We start from the raw sequence: 18,675 nt of genomic DNA on the forward strand, positions 1-18,675 counted from the left end.
TCCATCAGGTGTGAGAAGCCACCTCAGACTCCCTCTGCCATAGACAGGAGTGTGTCTCCTTTAAGTTGCTCTTGCCATGCATTTTATCATAGTAAAAAGTAACTAATATAGTCCCAAACTGGGATGGGGGTAGAGTTTACAGGAAGCCTCAAAGATCTGAGAAATAGCGGGCAAACCATGGTGAGATCAGCCAGAGGCCAGGCATATGAGTCCACAGGACTGCTGTGGTCGTGTGTGATGTGTGGAGGTTGGGAGTCAGACACAGAAAGATAAATGGATGTTGCAAAAACATGGTGCAGTTTATCCCTGTACCTAAAGAAGACTGTGCAGAGCAACGAGAAGATCTATCAGTGGAGGTCAGGGCTGGTGCTTGGGGGAGGCAGTGTGGTTTGGTCATCCCTTACTGGAAGACTGGGAATAAGGAAAACAACATGGATGGCAAATGTTCTTTTGGAAAGAACCATGGGGCTATCCTGATGGAGGCCTAGGATCATTCTGCGGGGAAAGTCAAAATGACAGAGGTCTTCTAGGAATAGGTTTCGTTTTATGATTAGTTCCACTTTGGTACCACTAGGTGGTGCTCACAACCCAGCCCTCCACCATGGTATAGGCAGCAAAGTTAAAATGAAGTAGCTCAAGCCCATTTTCAAGGCTCTGGTGAACCCCTGTGAATGAGCAGAAGTACCACGCGGCAGGCAGTCCACTGCAGCGCCCACACCAGCCTTTAGCTGCGTGAGGCAAGGGGAAGAGCTTCCTGCTTGATGTTCATGACTCGGGGGAGCGGCGAGTAAGTCATCTGTGCCAGCACAGAATCTGCTGGTGAGCTGCAACTAAGCACTCTCCTTCTGTGGCATTTAGAAGTAACTCAACCGCTTCCCAATAGAAAGAAAGCCTTGGATACTCTCTGCTGTATGTGTTTGAGGCCAGGAACTGAGAGTACTCACAGTGCTGAGAGTCACTGGTAATCAGAGCTGGGCCTCAGATTTGCTGAGCAAGCGCTGCCTGGGGTCCTGGTCTCTGACCTTACATGTGGCTCATGGGAAGTTACACTTGTCTTCTTTTGGGTTCCCACATATTCTGCAGCTGGGATAAATGTGAACAACCAGAAACGAATTTGACAAAAGCACTCATTTCCTCTAGGCTTCAGAGAAGTGGTTGGGTACCATGGAAACAGGCTTGTCAATCCTGGTGCCCGCTCTAAAATTCTTCGCGGAAAAGTCAGGCTGACTTCAGCCAGGTGGATCCCCGGGTGCCAGAGCAATCCAGGGAACCCCCAAGGGAACAGCTCTTTCAAGATGGACAACATGGCAAAGACAAGGTGGGAGGGGCTTGGGTGCAACCAGGAGAAGAGAGTGAGCTGCCTCAGCACCACTAACTGGTCCCAGAGTTTGAATACTATAAGCTACAACCACAAAACGGGAATGGCCGCATTGCTGCGATTTCATAATCTATATTACGGTCATCGGCACTGTGAGCAGTTTAAGCAGTGAAGATGACAGGAGAAAATCAAGAGCATCCTTTTCTTTCAAGAGGCTGAAACTTGAAAATCTCCCTTTCCTAACTATCAAATCAAGCTAGCCTCTCCCATAGACACTTCTCGCTCAAAGGCACAGAGATCCTCCACCCCCAGCTGCTCTGAGTTTAGAGCACTCACTTCTGCGGGGCTAGGAGCCAGAGCAGTACAAGTGGCTTAGCTAAGGGGGCGGGTCAGGTGGGACATACTGAAAAGCTGTGCCCCACTATGGCTTATGCTGCGAAGATAACGAGGCATGTAGGAAGAGAACTCGAATGACATTAGTGGCTGCGGGAAGGAGGACAAGAAATTAAGAGTTTGAGAAGTGCTGATCATCTCCAGGAAGCAGTGGGTGGGAAGCTAAATGCCATATATAGGAGACAAGGGTTGGTAAAGGACTGGGCAACACAAAAACAAATGCAAACACAAACTAAAAATTTAAAGCCACCTTCTGCTGTGGCATAATCTTTTTGTACACTGCATGACCATATGCCACGACGATTGGTTTAATAAACAAGCTGACTGGCCAATAGCTGAACAGGATAAAGTTAGGTGGGAAAGTCAAACTGAGAATGATGGGATGAGGAGGGAGGAGTCAGAAGGCTTGTCAGCTGAATGAAGAACAAGTTGGACACACAAAATGGGATAGAGGTAAAAGCCATGAGCCTCATGGCAGCACATAGGTTAACAGAAATTGATTAAGTTGTAAGAGTTAGTTAGTAATGAGCCTTAGCTATTGGTTGAGCATTTGTAATTAACATAAATCTCTGTGTGGTCATTTAGAAGTGGCTGCCAGGATGGGAAAAACTCCACCTCCAATTTTCACTGTAAATACTGTAAAATTTACTTTAAAATCACTGTAAAATCTTCAGTGGCTCTTATTAGCAAGCTGCCTTCTCCAGAACAGCTGACATATACCCCTCCCTGTCGAGTGAGCAAATGTAAAGATGACCCCAGCCTCCCAGGATTCCCAGCACCACATAGTTCCTTCCATACACCCACCACTGATTGTAAAGTTAGTGAACTTCTGTGTGACTACAGTCAATTTATTTCAGGACTTTAAATTTCTGTCACAATCATTCTCCTGGGAAGCTTCTAGCTATCACCATTATTCCCTCTTGGTCAGAAGGAGAGCTGAAATGAAATGACAGTACAGTTGGTGCAAGGAAATCAAGAGAGAATCAGTTAATTCCCAGTAAAACATGGGATTGAGAGGGAGAGGGGACTGGCTAGAGAGAAGGCCACCTGGAAGGTAGACAATGCTCACCGTGACTGTCAAGATTGCTTTTCTATTATAGGAGGAACTGGACAAAACAATTTCTAGATTATTTAAGATTATCTGTTGTGATGGATAGCCTTGTCAACTTGACACAACTTAGAATCACCCCGAATGAGTCTTGATGCAGGATTGTCTACATTGGGTTGGCGTGTAGGCATGTCTGTGGGGATTGTCTTGTTAACTGCTGTGGGAAGACCCAGCCCAGTGTGAGCAGCAAGGAGTTTTGAACTGTGTCAGGGTAGAGGAATTGAGCTGAGCACAAGCAAGCAAGTGATCATATGTGTATTCATTTCTCTCTGCTCTTGCCTATGGATATGATGTAACTTGTGGTTTAAAGCTCCTACCTTAACTTTTCCCCAGTGATAGACTATAACCTGGAAGTATGAGTCAAATGAGCCCTCTTTCCCCATACTGCTTTTTTGTCAGTTTTTTAAATCACAGCAAAAAATGAAACTAAAACAGTTACCTTCATGAGCTCTAGGGTATGTAAGGTAAAGCTATTTTTTCCAACAACATGCTCTCAGAATAAGGACTATTTCAGATTCTCAGAGGCAGATTCTATTGGAAGGAAATCTGGATTCTACACAGCTGTACTGTATAGCTAGAGCTACACTGGCATGTTATTGCTGAACCATCTTAGACACCTTCTCCATTAGCCTAAAAGACATAGGTAACTGTAGAAAAGTTCATAGTTTCTACAGGACAGTTGGCTCATTAGAACTGCACCATCCAATGACGTAGTTACTAGCTATCTATGGTTGTGCTGTGGGACAACGGTTTTACCCTGTAAAGATTTGTTTCTTGTACTTGTTTATTAAAATGCTGATTGGCCAGTAGCCAGGCAGGAAGTATAGGTGGGGTGAAGAGGCAGGAAGTAGAGGCAGGGCAAGGAGAACAGGAGAGTTCTGGGAAGAGGAAAAATTCAGTGTGCAGTCGTCACCCAGACACAGAGGAAGCAAGATGAGAATGCCTTGCTGATGAAAGGTACCAAGCCACGTGGCTGACACAGACAAGAATTATGGGCTAATATAAGAGTTATAAGAAGCCTGAGCTAATAAGCCAACCAATTTGTAGACCTTTGTGTGTTTCTTTGGGGCTGAAGGGCTGTGGGACCGGGTGGGACAGAAATCTCTGCCAACATGGCTGTACAATGCAACTTAAAAATAAAATTCAGTCATTTCTTCTTGCTAGTTGTATTTTGAGTATTCAGTAGCTGCACATGGCTATGGCCATGTATGGTATCCCTATGGCTACCATGGCTGCTTCATGAGACAATAAGGGACAGAAAGTTCTGAGTTCAGCCAGGAAAGTTCATGTCTCCCGGGGATCATGTGTTAAAAGCTTGGTGCTTAGGTTGGCACTATTGGAAGTTTAGTGAAATCTGTGTGGACAGGAACCAAACGAAAGGTCTTTAGGCCACTGGGTCATGTCCTTGAAGGTGACAGTGGGATCTCTGTCTTCTGTTTTCTTTCTTGTTTTGACTTGTAAGGTTGTCACTTTATTCTACCACAAACACCTGTTACAATGGGTTCAAAGCAACAGGGTTACTTGACTTTGAACTTGGACTTCTGGGTCCATGAGCTAAACAAATTTTTCTATTTATAATTGCTTCAAGAATTTTGTTATGGCAACTAATGCTGAGTCCCTGCCTGTCTCTGGCAAGTGAGTGTCAGCTCAGCTGTTTCGTCGCCCACATGGGCGCTCTTTACCCAGGGGTTCTGCAAAGGGCTCCCCCAGTGTTGGAAATGGTGGCATTAACTTGAACTAGTTTCTTTGCTGGGTGTGCACCCAGAGTGGCCTGAGGATCGTGCCAACTAGGATCAGTGGCTCCTCTGCTCTATCAGCTACAGACAGACAGCACTTTGAAGGGGATTTGTGTATCGGCCCAAGTGAAGAGGAAGCGATTCCATAGAGTTTTCCATCTCCCACGAAGGCTCTCTCGTCTTCATGTTCACAATCCCTGACTACAGCTTAGATGAAGTATAAAAATAAAGTAGTTCCTTTTGGGCAGCTGTTAGACTGATGAAGTGATGGATCATTTGCATTTATGCAAATCTCATGATTATGTAAATCACAGCAACATTTTAATGCAAGAAACTTGACAGGCTGGCTGGAATTTGGAAAAAGGGCAGGACTGGGAGGGAGGCCTGCTATGCCCCTGGACCAAGTGATCCTGGGTGTGGAGGAGAGGCAGGGGAGACCTGTACTGATCTGTGGACAGCTGTTCCGTATGTGAGCAGACACAAGATCTGTGGACAGCTGTTCCATATGTGAGCAGGCACACGATGGGAAACACTGCAAAGAACACAGAACATTCTCAGGACTTAACAGTGGCATCTCTCTTGCATCCAGACATTATCTAGCTTTTCCATGGCCAAAGATTCCAATATAGAGAGTGCATGAGGCTAAAGGGAGGCTCTCTTCCCAAGGGGAGGACAATAGGAAGAGCATACTCTGTGCTTTTGAAAGAATGATTGCTTTAGACAATGATAGATCATCACTGCAGACTAATCATAACATAGCTCAAAGGAAAATTGAGATGGAGCCCAAGTACTAAAGAGAACTGACTTTGGGTCTCTTAATCAACTGTCTTTATTTGGGGGGACTGTGTGTACATGCCTGTCTCACTCCTGTGTTCCTGCTTTCTGCCCATCTGTGCCCCACCTTTAACTGGAATGTCTCAGCAGTCTTAGGCTGCAGGCAATAATGAAGCTATTAGCATTCTTCTGGCTGGACTCCTTGCCCTCTGTCCTTTAGAAGCAAGTGGCATCCCTGGAGAATCTGTCTTGGCTATCTTTGGATCTCTAGGCCTCCTGGTTTGTCCTTGGGGCTCTGTTGTATGACTCTTAAGGGTGTCTTGATGAGAAGATATATAGAGACGGCATCTGGTCCCACTTAGTCCACACTTGCCCTGGGAGTGAATGGGTTCACCTTGTACAACCTCAGGGGGTCAGCTGAACATTTCAGAACTTAAAAAACAGCTAATAATTCAATTAAATTGTTTGGAAAGCTTGGTGATTATTCTTTGGGCTGGGGAAAGGGCGTTGTAGCAGAGGCATTTTACGTGGCCATGGCACGGTCCTGTAGTAAGCTAGGTATTACCTAAAGAAAACTGGACGAACATGTTTTTGTTATTGTATCTGTAGTCACAAAAGAAGGGAATAAAAAAAAAGTACTGGCAAAAAGCTACAGAGAGTTTGTGAGTTTTAGTCTGAGGCTGGGGTGGGGAATAGATGTGGGGTCGCTGTGACTGCTGCTTTGCTAAGTGCTGTCCTTCTGGACCAAGCATGGATTCATTCCCCACACAGTCTCCTGCGAGATGAGTGCAGATGGCAGGAGCGTGGAGGTGGCTCGGTATTAAAGTGCTCACTGTTCAAGTGCAAAGTCTGGGCTTGGATTCCCAGCCTCCAAGTTAACGCTGGGGTTGGGAGCACAGGCTTGGGGGTGGAGACCAGTGGATCTTGGTCTCCCTGACCAGCTAGGCTAGTCCAAACAGGAGGCTCCCTGTTGACTGAGAGACTCTGGCTCAAAAAAGTAAGGCAGAGAAGTAATAGACAAAGACATCCCAACATCAGACTTTTGCCTTCACAGGGGTGAGCTTATGCACACAGGCACATGCACATGTGCAAGAGTGCACACACACTGTACAGATAGATAGAGAGATAGACAGATAGTTTGGTAGGTAGAGAATATGAAAATATGGTCCATGCTCACTGACAGAAATTAGAATTGTAGGCAAATTAAGCCTGCATAGACAAATGTGATCTTGCTTCTCCAGAATTTCAGAATTGACTTTAGAAATGATCATGGATACACCATAGGTCAATATTCCAAAGGATTTCCTGCCACTTCCTTCACGTCCAGTCAGAAGCTTTGCTTCCCAAAGTCCAGCACCTGTGGTGAAAGACAATGCAGGCTGCAAAGCAGTTTCCCGGTTTTCACTTCAATACCCGAAGAGTCAAAATCCCCAGCAGGCTTCCACACCTTGATAAGGATGCCAATTGTTTCGATGTTCACCAGAACTGGGGGGATGTCGCTTAATGTACAATATTCGGCTCTGAAGACTCCCGTCTTATCTGTTCCACTTCTTCTTAACGATAGACCAATGCAATTTCCCTCAAAGTCACAAAACCCTAGTTTTGACAGCCCGTCTGTGAATACACAGCCCAAGTCTCCAGCCGATGGCAAGGAATCGTCTGATGCCGCCGTCTGCAGCTTGTTGAAGGAAACACAAGGTGGCCTCAGCAGCCAGCGTGTTCAGGTGTCTCAGCTTTGTGATTTATGTACCGTGGCCCCAGGGCAGATGGTTGCTTGGCCCAAAGACCAGATTCAGGAGGGTGTGCCACCTGTGACCCAGGGAAACCAAGCCTCTTCACTTCTTCACACGCCGTTAGCAGCAGTTGCGTCTGATTTATCTGGGACAGGTCCAGAGAAATTGGACTGAAGGCCGGTTTTTCCACACACTGTCTTGGAGGTGTCTATGCTGAAAGCCAGTACTCCCAAGACTGCTCTCGGGGGCGGACATCTCTGAGTCTGTGCTCTGGGAGACCTTGCCTGGCTCCCTTGCACGTTACTGCCTTGTGTTTGCAAGCCTAGTCATCTCTCTGAACTGCAGCAGAGTGAAAGTGGTATTCGTTCACGGTTGGCATCTCTACTCACACACGTCTCTTGAAAAAAAGATGCAGTTTTCAAAAAGTATGAGGAAATACCCATGGTGGTTTGAAAGAAAATAACCCTCAAAGGGAGTGGCACTATTAGGAGGTGTGGCCTTGTTGGTGGACATGTGCCAGTGTGGGGGACTGGCTTTGAGGCTTCCTATGCTCAAGCTACACTCAGTGTGGCACACAGTTGCATCCTGTTGCCTCTGGATTAGGATGCAGAACTCTCAGATTCTTCTCCAGCATCATGCCTGCCTGCATGCCACTTGCCGTGAAGGTAGTGGACTAAACCTCTTGCCTGGAAGCTACCCCAATTAAATGCTTTCCATCCTAAGAGCTGCTGTGGTCATGGTGCCTCTTCACAGCAGCAGAAACCCTAGCTAAGACAGCACCTGAAAAGGCAGAACAGTGGAGGGTGCGGGAGTAATATGTATTGATGCCTTGCAGGACAAAGCTCACCAGAAACCATGTTTGGAAAGTCTGGGTTGAAGTTAAAAAAGAGTCTACTCAGGACAAGCCTTGTGATAGTTTTCAACCTAAAGTGCCACACAGGAGAGTAATCTAAAGTGCTACACAGGAGAGTAATTTGTAAAGCAAGTCATACAGTCCTGATGCAGAGATTAGAAACTGGAAACCAGAGAGAGTGATTTTCTGAGATCAGTGCGGCTAGTAAGAAACTATGATGGGCACAGTTTTCTAGACACTCTCTCTCTCTCTCTCTCTCTCTCTCTCTCTCTCTCTCTCTGTGTGTGTGTGTGTGTGTGTGTGTGTGTACATCAGATTAATGAGGAAGTGTTGGTTCACATCTACTACAATCTGTCATGTATAAATCTGGTAGTACAATAATTCTGGACCAAGCTTAAAGACATGATAACCAAGGAGCCAATGCCTCAACTCCCTCTTTGAGTTGGAAAGTACCAATGTCCAAGGGCACAGAAAGCTTGATGACTCTGTTTACGCAGGAAGAACAGATTGCTGCCTTCTACTGTGTTCCACTGAGGTGCTTGAGGGACTGGCTGACATCCACTCACTTTGGTGAGAGTGTTCTTTTTTCTTCATTCTACTGATATAAATGCTCTGTGTGGACAGGCCGTATGTTACGGCTTGACTCTGAACTATCCCGCAAGTTCTGATTATTTGTTCTCTAGCAGGTTCAGGAAGTGAGGCCCAGCTGGAAGGAATATGACACCAGAGGCAGGCTTTGGAGGTAGATAGCCTGGCCACTTGCTCCTGTCTCATTCTCTGTATCCGAGTCCATCACGAAGTTGATGGCCTCTGCCACATGCTCCCAGCACTCGGGCCTTAACAACTCAACACACCATCCTTTCTCACCAGGATGGCCTGAAACCCTCTGAAACTTTTGATCCAAACAAATCTTTTATCCTCCAAGTTGTATCTGTCAGGTATTGTGAAAATGAAACAAAGTAATTAATACACAGAAGTACCCCGAAATAATGTATCACTGAGAGCTGGGCCTCCCTTAGACAGTCAAGTTGACACACAGAATTAACCGTCACAGGAGGAGACTGGCGTTAGGAGCCAGGTCTTCCAATTCTTATTTGTTTCCCCTATTTGTAATTATCTACTTCCAGGAGCCTTGGCTTGCCAAGCTGAGGAGTTTGGTTATCTCTGGTCAGTTAAACAAGCGAAGAATGTTTGTGGACTTTCTTGGTGGAGACCTGGATGGCTGGAGGATTTACTGGTGATAGGGAGGGGAGGGGAGGGCAGTAAGCAATGGAAGTGTTTCTGTGTTGTAATCTGACCCACCAAGAACTGTAGCATAGCTGATGTACCCATTCAGGCTAAGACCATAGAGTGAAGTGGGGGACACGGTGGGGATAATGTTTATGAGGTGGAATCTACAGGACAATTAGGTCTAACAGGGACAGGGGAGTTGGAGGAAAGGGTGACTTAGTGTAATTTCCAGGTTGGGTAGTCAGGAAAGAATGAGGGCAGAAATAAAGGAAGAGAATCCAGTTTTGTTAGACGTATTGAGAGTTAGTAGAGACATGCCAAGGTTGGGACACGCAGCTGTCCAATACAGAGTTATTTACCCACAATGGACCTCAGGCAGATCTACTTCTCCCTGGAGCACGGGGTGGGATGTGGTCATAGAAGGCATGCTGCCTGAGACCAGGGGGCATTGGGAGGGCAAGAGTTCTGGGGCACTTGGGGTGGGGAGTCAGGAGCCATGAGGCTAGCGAGAAGGAACCGTCAAGGGGGTTACAGAATAGCTGCAGGGCACACTTCCTTAACCAGACAACCTAAGACCACGGTTCTGAGGACCCAGTGAGCAAACAAGGGCTGGGTAATCAGAGTAAATTGAAGAAAGGAAAACTTACTCACACAGAGGCACTCCATGCTGATAAGTCCTGGGTTGAGAAGGGATAAGATTGGACTAAAATGGTAAAAGCAACTTACCACAATGAGCGCCACCACTGACAGTGTGTAGTAGATGGAATCCCTCAGCAGACACCAGGAGGAAAGAGCCACGACCTACAGGGAGGGAGACAAACAGGAAACAGGCTGTCAGGCTCTTCAAACAAGATGATGTTACTGTGGCCAGCACTTGTCCTCCATGAGGACCCTGAGAGACGAGGAAGAAGGCCTGTGTTTGCTCTCTCGACTTCAGTAGAGTTCTCTGTATTCCTAGCCAGTGGTAAACTAGACACAGATTTGCATATGCTTGTTGCCTGACCCCATCAATCCACCCATCGATGGGGACTTACCTAAAGGCTTTAGGGCTATTAGTCTGGGTCTTTTTGTAGGAAGGCGCAGTAGGAAGGCGCAGTAGGTGGAATGGCAGGAAATAACTAATGACAAAGATGGGAGGGGTCACGGGACTTGTACCGCTGTGACTGTGGTCTGTCTTCTGAGAAGGAAGGCTGGTGTGTCAGCTAGATCTGTTAACAACTGACCAAACTTAGTTAGAATTAAAAACTAGATGGATTTACCTAGCAATTTAGAAGGAAAGTCACTTTAGTAGGTGGTCTACGCTACCTTAAAGAGATGTTGGCTTGACTGGGCCCTGATTGCAGCATGACTGGGCATCATGGGGAGGTGTGGGCAAGCCATTTTCCCCCTGGAAATTCCTCAAAGTCTTTTTTTTAGGGGATACATTGGCAGACTTGGATAGAGTTGTCTGGAAAAGCCCACAGAATCACATCAGCAGATTGTTGGATTATCTGAGCTCATGGCCATGGGACATTTGTTTGGTTGCATTTGCCCTTGGACTAAGAGGTGCAAAAGGCCATCACAAATGCCAGCACTGCCAGGTAGGCCAATGACAGGCACGTGTTACACCAGGCACACCAGAAAAAGAAATTCCAAAGGTAAGGTGGTCTCTCGTACCTCTACTGACCCTGACTGCTGGATCAGCTCCAAAGACCAGGCAAAGGAAAAGGCGAGAAGGCTTTTTATATTCGGCTAACATGAAAGACAAGCCAGCCTCTTTCCATTAGCACACTCTTCTACGTAGGATTCTGACATGTAGATATTTTCCATGGCTAATTTTGCCTCATTACGTCTTCGTATTGGCTGATTTAAGTTAATGATGACAGGCTGTCCAGAAGAGACCCACTCCACGGCAATTGCTGCTGAGTGATTACAGAGCTTGCTGTATCTACCCTTTCATCATTCTCCCTTGGATTGTGGACTCTTAGAAGCTGTGGTCATCACTCATCATGGACGGAAGAGAATAAATGGAACCAAACTGCTCATTTGTCAGCAGGTTGCAAAAGGTCTTGGATATTTATTCAATTTATTGTAATCAGGTCAAACGAATGTACAACACGAGGCAAATATCAGTTCCGAACCTCTTTTAGGAAATCACTTGGGCTTTTAGGTGGTGAACTGAACTCAAACGACTGCCATTTCTCACCCTTATGATGCTGTGGCCATAGGACAATACAAATATTCTTAAAACAAGACATAAACCCACAAGTAAAAAAAAAGAGCAGAAGAGATGGTCTGAGGGGGGCTGAAAAGATGGCTCAGCGGTTAAGAGCATTGCCTGCTATTCCAAAGGTCCTGAGTTCAATTCCCAGCAACTACATTGTGTCTCACAATCATCTGTAATGAAGTCGGGTGCCCTCTTCTGGCCTGTAGGCATATATTGTATAAATAAATATTAAATAAATAAATATTAAAAAAAGAATAATTAAAAAAAAGAGATGGTCTTTGTACTGTACCAAAGCAGTACAGCTTTGGAAGGCCCTATCTCTAAAAAACACACACCTGAGCAAACTGAAACCAATAAAAAGATACCAGGAAAACAGACATGTTCCTCCCGAAAGATTATGAATCATTACATACTAAATGGGCCAGCTAGAAAGAGTGGCTTCATAGTCATAGCAAATTAGGCAGGCTATTGTATGAATGAAGTTAAGATACAAGTCTTTGAGGACCATTTGGGGAGGGCTGGGGCTAACGGCTCCTCTTCCATGCTGGGAAGTCAATACAGAACACTTGCAACTGAACATTCAACAGCTGCCACCTCAGCGTGTTACTGAGGGATTTCCTAGCAGATACCAAGAGCCGCCACATTAGTGGAAAGTAGCGAAAAATTGGTACTGATGGGGCTGGAAGATGGCTGTTTCCCATAAGAAGTCATTAATAACTGGTTCTCTGCTTAAGCTCTGTGCATATATAACCTTAATAAAAACGGGAGAGTGCAATACAAATTATCCACTGAGATTCGCTAATGCAGGAAATCAGCCTCACACCAAGTCCAGATGTCAAAACCAAATAGACTGCCATACGTTTTCTCTCATTATGAACTGCCTCTAGCATCTGGACTGTGGACAGACTTCAGCCCCAGATTAAAATGTAACACGCTACAAAACTAACCAGATCTGGCTACAGGTTGGGTGAACTTGGAACATAGTAAGAGGGCATCATGAATAATCTCTCCTCGAGAGGGAACTGGGGAAAGGCACACCATCAAACTATCCACAGCTCTGCCGGAGACAGGAGGAAAGCTTCATGGGGGACTCTCGTCCTTTCTGCCTAACTTTCTGATCCCACCATTCACTGACAATGACCATATTTATCTGACTCTGCAACCAGGGGTGCAAGGGGTTACTTCATGCAACCTGCACAACATCCTAGTAGGTTAGGGCTTGCCCTCATTGGCAAGATTGGGCCAGCAGAATTGGGGGAGAATGAGGATCTAAACCCAGGAAGCCTGGGTTCTGAGTCTCTGCACTTGCAAACTGTGCTATCCATTACCTCCCAGGAGGCAAGGCTGAAAAACCAGACACCCCCTTGCCATTGCATTGCCTCCTCTAGGGAGGGAGTTTCCTTGCTCCATTACTTTCAGCTGTTAGAACAAGAGTATTAGAAATGTAGCTACAAGGGAAAGTAAAAGACAAGATGGCATTGGCCACAGTTAAATTTAGAAAGGAAGCATTTTAAGGAGATGCATGACAAGCGGTCAAAGCATGCAGACTGCAGGTATGGATGTGGATGTACTAGGACAGAGAGAGAGAGACAGAGAGAGAGAGAGAGAGAGAGACAGAGAGAGAGAGAGAGAGAGAGACAGAGAGAGAGACAGAAACAGAGAGACAGACAGAGAGAGACAGAGAGAGAGACAGAGAGAGAGACAGAGAGACAGAGACGGAGAGGGAGAGAGAGGGAGAGAGAGGGAGGGAGAGGGAGAGAGAGAGAGAGAGAGAGAGAGAGAGCGCGAGCTGATTCAATGCATACTGAAACTACTGGTCCATTTGTCCACTTCTCAAAAAGAAAACCCCTATCATTGCTTGGTAATTGTTCCATTTTCCATAACTATGGATGCATGGCCCCTGTAGAGTTCACACAATTCCCTTTGCTTCTCCTTGGAAGATGGAGGCAGGGCCCACATGGTTCACACACTGAACATACTTATTGGTGGAGCTGGATATGTTAGTATCCCTGAGCCGAAAAGGTCCCATGCATCTGTCTGCAGGTGTCACCCAACCCAGAGCAGGCTGACAAGCGGACAGCTCTGCTTTTGTCACACAATGACTGACAGGAGGCACCACAAGTCATCCTGGTGAAGTGACCAGCACAGGGGTCCTGGGAGGAGACCAGAGAGTAATTCTGTCCCTGACCTCATTAATCAGTGGCACAGATGGTGGGAATCGCCGAAGGCGAACTCCTCCACAATCCAGCCTGAGGCTAGGCCCCACCCCCATAGCTCTAGGAATCCCTCCCAGCTGGAATTTCATCTTGATATTTCCTTGCTATTTCTGGAGTGCATTTCACACATTCACGACTGAATATGCAGCTTCAATTTCCTTCCCATAATTCCATTTCATTTCAGAGTGGTGGGAATGAGAAAAAGCAATCCCCACACCCCAAACGGAGAGAAACATTCTTCTCTTTTTTAGGATTCTGGATTCTTCAAAGAAGTTAAAAGTAATTGTTTACAACAAAACTATGCCTTCTGTATATGGATATATATTATAACTCTCAACACAGATTTCATATATATATAAATATATAATGCATATTATATAATGTATATTATATATGCACATATAATGTATAATATATATGTATATATACATAATACACACAGAGTATCTTTGGAAATACAAGGTATATGTGCATATAATTCAATATAATAATATAATATGTATGGCCAATTTTTCTTGATGACTAATATGGCATGGCAGACACATTTTAAAAAGTCAACTCCTCTTATTTCATTAGTGCTTTTCTTTTTTTTTTAAATAAAACTATCAAGGCAGACGAAACAACACAATAATCGCACAACACGAAGTTGCTATTGTCATAGAGAAACGCTACTTCACACAAACTTCATGGTGCAAAGATTAAAAGGGCCACAAGACGGTTTCGTTCCAAGCTTCTGAGCTGACACAATTTCCACAGCCAATTCCTATCTCAGGAAACAGAGCCACACAGTCTGGAGTTGGGATACCTCAAAACGGTGAGAGGACACCGGCACTCATGTCTGGACAGGAGAGGGACTGGTGTGGACTCTTCTGCTCTGCTGGTGCTACCAAATGTCCTCTCTTCAGATTCGTTGCAGACTTCTGCACTGGGGAAAACCATCAGAATCGAAAGGGCTTTGCTTTCTAGAAGTTTGCTATGCCGTGATTTTTCAAAACACATGACCTTCTGAATATTTATTTTCCTATTTTAAAATTTGTGAGTGTGTCTTCCTCTGTCACTAGCCACCTTACTTTTTAAGAGAGCATCTCTCACTGAAACGGGAGCTCATTAAGAGGCTGGACTCCTCCCTTCTCTTCTTCCCAGGGCTGGGTTAAGGGCATGTGCTGCCCACCTGTGCTTTTGACCCAGGTTTGAGTATCCAAGCTCAGGTTCTCATACTTAAGCAGCAGACACTTTGCCCACTGAGCCATTGCTCCAGCCAATAAACTTTGGCTTATTTATTGATCTTCACAATGGGAGCATAAAATGAACTCATTTAATTTTTTTTCCAACTCATTTTGAGCTCCAGTTTCACACAAGGAACACAACTAACCATCAGTAAGCTGCTGCCTGAGATATACTTAAATAAAGAGGCCACCTCAGAACGGTGGGCACAAAGAATGATCTTTTGAGTGCTCCCCATCGAGCACGCTGAATGATAGACGTGACAGTTCATAAGGACCTGGGTGTCCCAGAGGTTAAGAAGGGCCTTCTTGATCTCTGACGACACGATGTGGCATAGTTTTTGTGACAAATGTAAGGCATTGCCTGATAGCTCAGCGCTCACCCACACCCCAGGAGGCACACTGTTTGCTCTGCTGCAGCAAAGAAGACAATGCTAGGCTACAGCGCTATTTCCTGCTGTGCTCCTGGGACCCTTTGCCCATTCACGGACCAGGTGTAGGGGCATTTGTCGTCACAGTCAGGCACTGATGTGCCAACACTTAGCTCAGTATTTGTTAGCACTGGTGACTTGATACAAGCTTCTTGAATAAAAGTAGCATGTTTAGGGTACTTTCATTAACCCACATGTGCTAAATGAAAGGAACAGAAATGCAAATATTGCACGTGGGGAGGTGGCACAGGAAACGTTTTGGGGACACTGGGGAAGTGAGGCAGAGAGCAGACGGAAGACAAAAATAATCTACGGTAGTGGGCAAGTGAGGCTCAGTCCCAGAGGGAGGTAGGCAGAGAGAGAGCAGCTGGGCTACCTAGCCACTGACTCTATCAGCCACTCGAGAGTTCAATTTCCTAATACTTTTTTAAAAAAATTTATTTATTTATTATGTATACAATGTTCTGCCCGCATGTGTCCCTGCAGGCCAGAAGTTGGCACCAGATCTTATTACAGGTGGTTGTGAGCCACCATGTGGTTGCTGGGAATTGAACTTAGGACCTCTGGAAGAACCATCAGTGCTCTTAACTGCTGAGCCATCTCTCCAGCCCCCTCCTGATACTTTTTAACCCAGAAGGGCAGAAAACACAGGCCTCGGTGGCAGGGAAGAACAAAAGAAATGAAGTAGGAAATCGGGCCAAAGAAATGGAACTGGTATAGGTAAGGGGTCATGGGTGGAACACTGGCTATAGCTATATCTCCTCTAACTGAAAATATGAATTTATACAATAATCCAATGAACACACACACACACACACACACACACACACACACACACACAACCTTCTATAATCAAGTTATAAGCAAGTTTCTTTACAAGCAGAGTTAAGCGTTCTGGAGCCAGGCTGGATGGGGAATGAGGCTAGAGGTATCTGCAATAACTGCACCATGAAAGCATCCTCATTCCGACGGTTGACTGTGTCTACTGCCATTGCCCTAGTGAGCTCATGGATAATGAGATGAAATGCTGGAAATGAGTGATTGGTAAAACCATGGACGTAATTTTTTTCTCATCAAAGTTCATCAATCTCCTTGTCTACCTTTTGGATATGGAAGCCTTGAGGCCAGACTCCTCAGCTGTCAGGGTCTGGTGATTTAATTGTTGGTGTTGGCAGTCGTCCCTCAAGACCACCACAGAACCACTAGAACCCATGTCTTACTAGCACAGTATATGCACTTACAGTGTTGGCAGGAGGACAGGGACCATCTGAGTCAGAGTCACAGACAGAATCAAAAATACAGAAAGTAAGCAGCTAGGGAGGGAACCATAGCCCTCCAGCCCTCAATCCACACAGTAGGGTCTGGACATGATGCATTGGGCATGGAAAGCTAATGAGGATCTTCAGACTGGAGAACGGCCGTGTGTGTGTGTGTGTTTAGGAAAAATGATATTACAAATGAGAGGTCCTTACTTCATCTATTGTAGGTCCCCATCCTGTTGAGGAGGCGCCCCTTTTTACTATGTATAGAACCATGTAAAAAAAAAATCATTACTCTTTCTTAACTTACTTCCACTAAGAAGAGAACAGGAAAGATCCAGACTAGAATTTATTTAAAAATGGGCACCCTTCAAGTTAGCAGCAGATATATGTCACGTGGTAAATGCATTCTCATTTACATAATATAATGTATTCTCACTTCCATAATATAATGGGGCAATCTCAAGCTTGAGGGATCATTTTGGTGCCCTGATCTGTAACAGGTCATCACAGGGGTTGATCTCCAAGATGGCATGTAGCTTCTATGCATTCGAAGTGGGGGCAAAATGGGGTATTCATCCATACTATGTGTTTCAGTAATCAGAGGCTGGACCACATACAGGATGGGGGTATAAGGGAAAAAGGTCCCCCCTCAAATGATAAACATTGTTACGTTAGCATTCACTGTCTACTGCATTGTCAGGTTAGAGGAGGGGCTTTTCCTTGTGTTAGAGAGTGGATAAAGGAACCCCAGGGTCCCTAAAGTCCTTTTACCTCTAACTGTTCTGAAAATTAAGAGCGTAGAACAAATGAAACAAAAAGAGGAGAACCAGCTGTTTTTCAAAATACAAGTTGGACATGGATTTGGATTTGGAAGCTTCCATTTCATACCTGGAAAAGCCCAAGGTTCTCTGATTTTAACACTTAAAGCAGCAGAAGAGGGATTTGTGTATATTTACAATAGTGTTTGCAAAAGGACAGGCTTGTTGCCATATTAGATGCCAATCTGACTTTAAATGGAGTCTGTGTTTAAAGACTGACTGTGGCTGATCCCAATGCTCAGCCCAAACTCATCTGGATATTTGTTGGGGGCTCTGTGTGGGAGGGAGGCAGCTACCCATTCTCCCTGGGGTGAAGATTCAGGCTGTGTTCCTCCTTTAGAGGTGTATGGTGATATTTTTATACTAAACCATACCAGTTGCTGTGTCTGTGGCTCATCTGGCTCCAGTTGATTTGCAGCCAACCTATTTTAAGTATTCTTTATGACTCAGGGTGGGGAGAGCAGGTGATGCTCCTGAATCAGTCCTGCAGCCAGGACGAATTGGACACAAGGGTATTTCATGAAGTGTGCTTGGAAGATATTAACCCCTCACACGAAATGAATCAAGAATTAAAACACAGCAGTGCACCAGCAACATCCAGACTTGGTCTGTATTAAATAATTGGGCAGAAAGTTGAGGAAACTGGGTGACTAATGCAACCAATAAATAACCCAGCTATGAAACACCCTCAAACAAAACCCAAATGTAAAACCAGAACAATAAACAATAACAACAAGCCAAAACCAAAACCAAAAATCCCTTCCCCAAAGAGTTGAATGGTTTTAAAATCAAAACACAGAGACAGGATAATATCTAAATATTGTTGACCATTTTCCAGCTTACAACTGAAAGCCATACAAGCAGAGAAAAGCTAGCACCTTAGCTTCCGACAGGACTGTTACTGTAATCAATGGCAGGTGGAAAGTCCAGCAACAGGAGCAAGTGCTTTCTATTAGAATTCATTGAAGGACCTGAGAGAAGGAGGATGGGATCCCAAGGCATTGTCTTTCCCTTCTCTCATCCTATCACTTCTGAAAGCATGTGGCTGGAGGTGGTGATATTTCATTTGTGCTTTAACGAATAAAGCTTGTCTGAAGATCAGAGTTCAGAGCTAACCACACTAGTTAGCCCAGAGCCCAAATAGGCTAGAAGAGGAAGCTAGAACATCGAAATATGTTTGTCTTCAAACAAACGAATAAATAAAAACACCCCAACCCACTTATATTTATACTCAGATTACCTCTAATCCTGGAAACAAGATGAACATAAATTGAATTTTCATAATTTTTTTCCTTGTCCTATGTAATTTTTAAGTTAAAAGTCTACTGCAGCCCATCATGGTGACACACATGTTTAGTCTCAGCACTTGGGAGG

At 45.1% G+C, this 18,675-nt stretch overlaps 1 protein-coding gene across 2 annotated transcripts in view; it reads right to left on the reverse strand.

Moving 5' to 3' along the window:
* Window positions 1-18,675, reverse strand: part of Slc24a3 (solute carrier family 24 member 3) — a 478,272-nt gene that overhangs the window by 51,496 nt on the left and 408,101 nt on the right. For both annotated transcript variants that reach the window (XM_087911151.1, XM_087911152.1), the window contains exon 7: window positions 9,872-9,946. In XM_087911151.1, coding sequence (XP_087767277.1) covers window positions 9,872-9,946 — 75 coding nt within the window. The remainder of the gene's footprint in view (window positions 1-9,871; window positions 9,947-18,675) is intronic.

Source organism: Myodes glareolus, chromosome 10 (genome assembly GCF_982192425.1).
Source record: "Myodes glareolus chromosome 10, mMyoGla1.1, whole genome shotgun sequence".
Classification (NCBI taxonomy): domain Eukaryota; kingdom Metazoa; phylum Chordata; class Mammalia; order Rodentia; family Cricetidae; genus Myodes; species Myodes glareolus.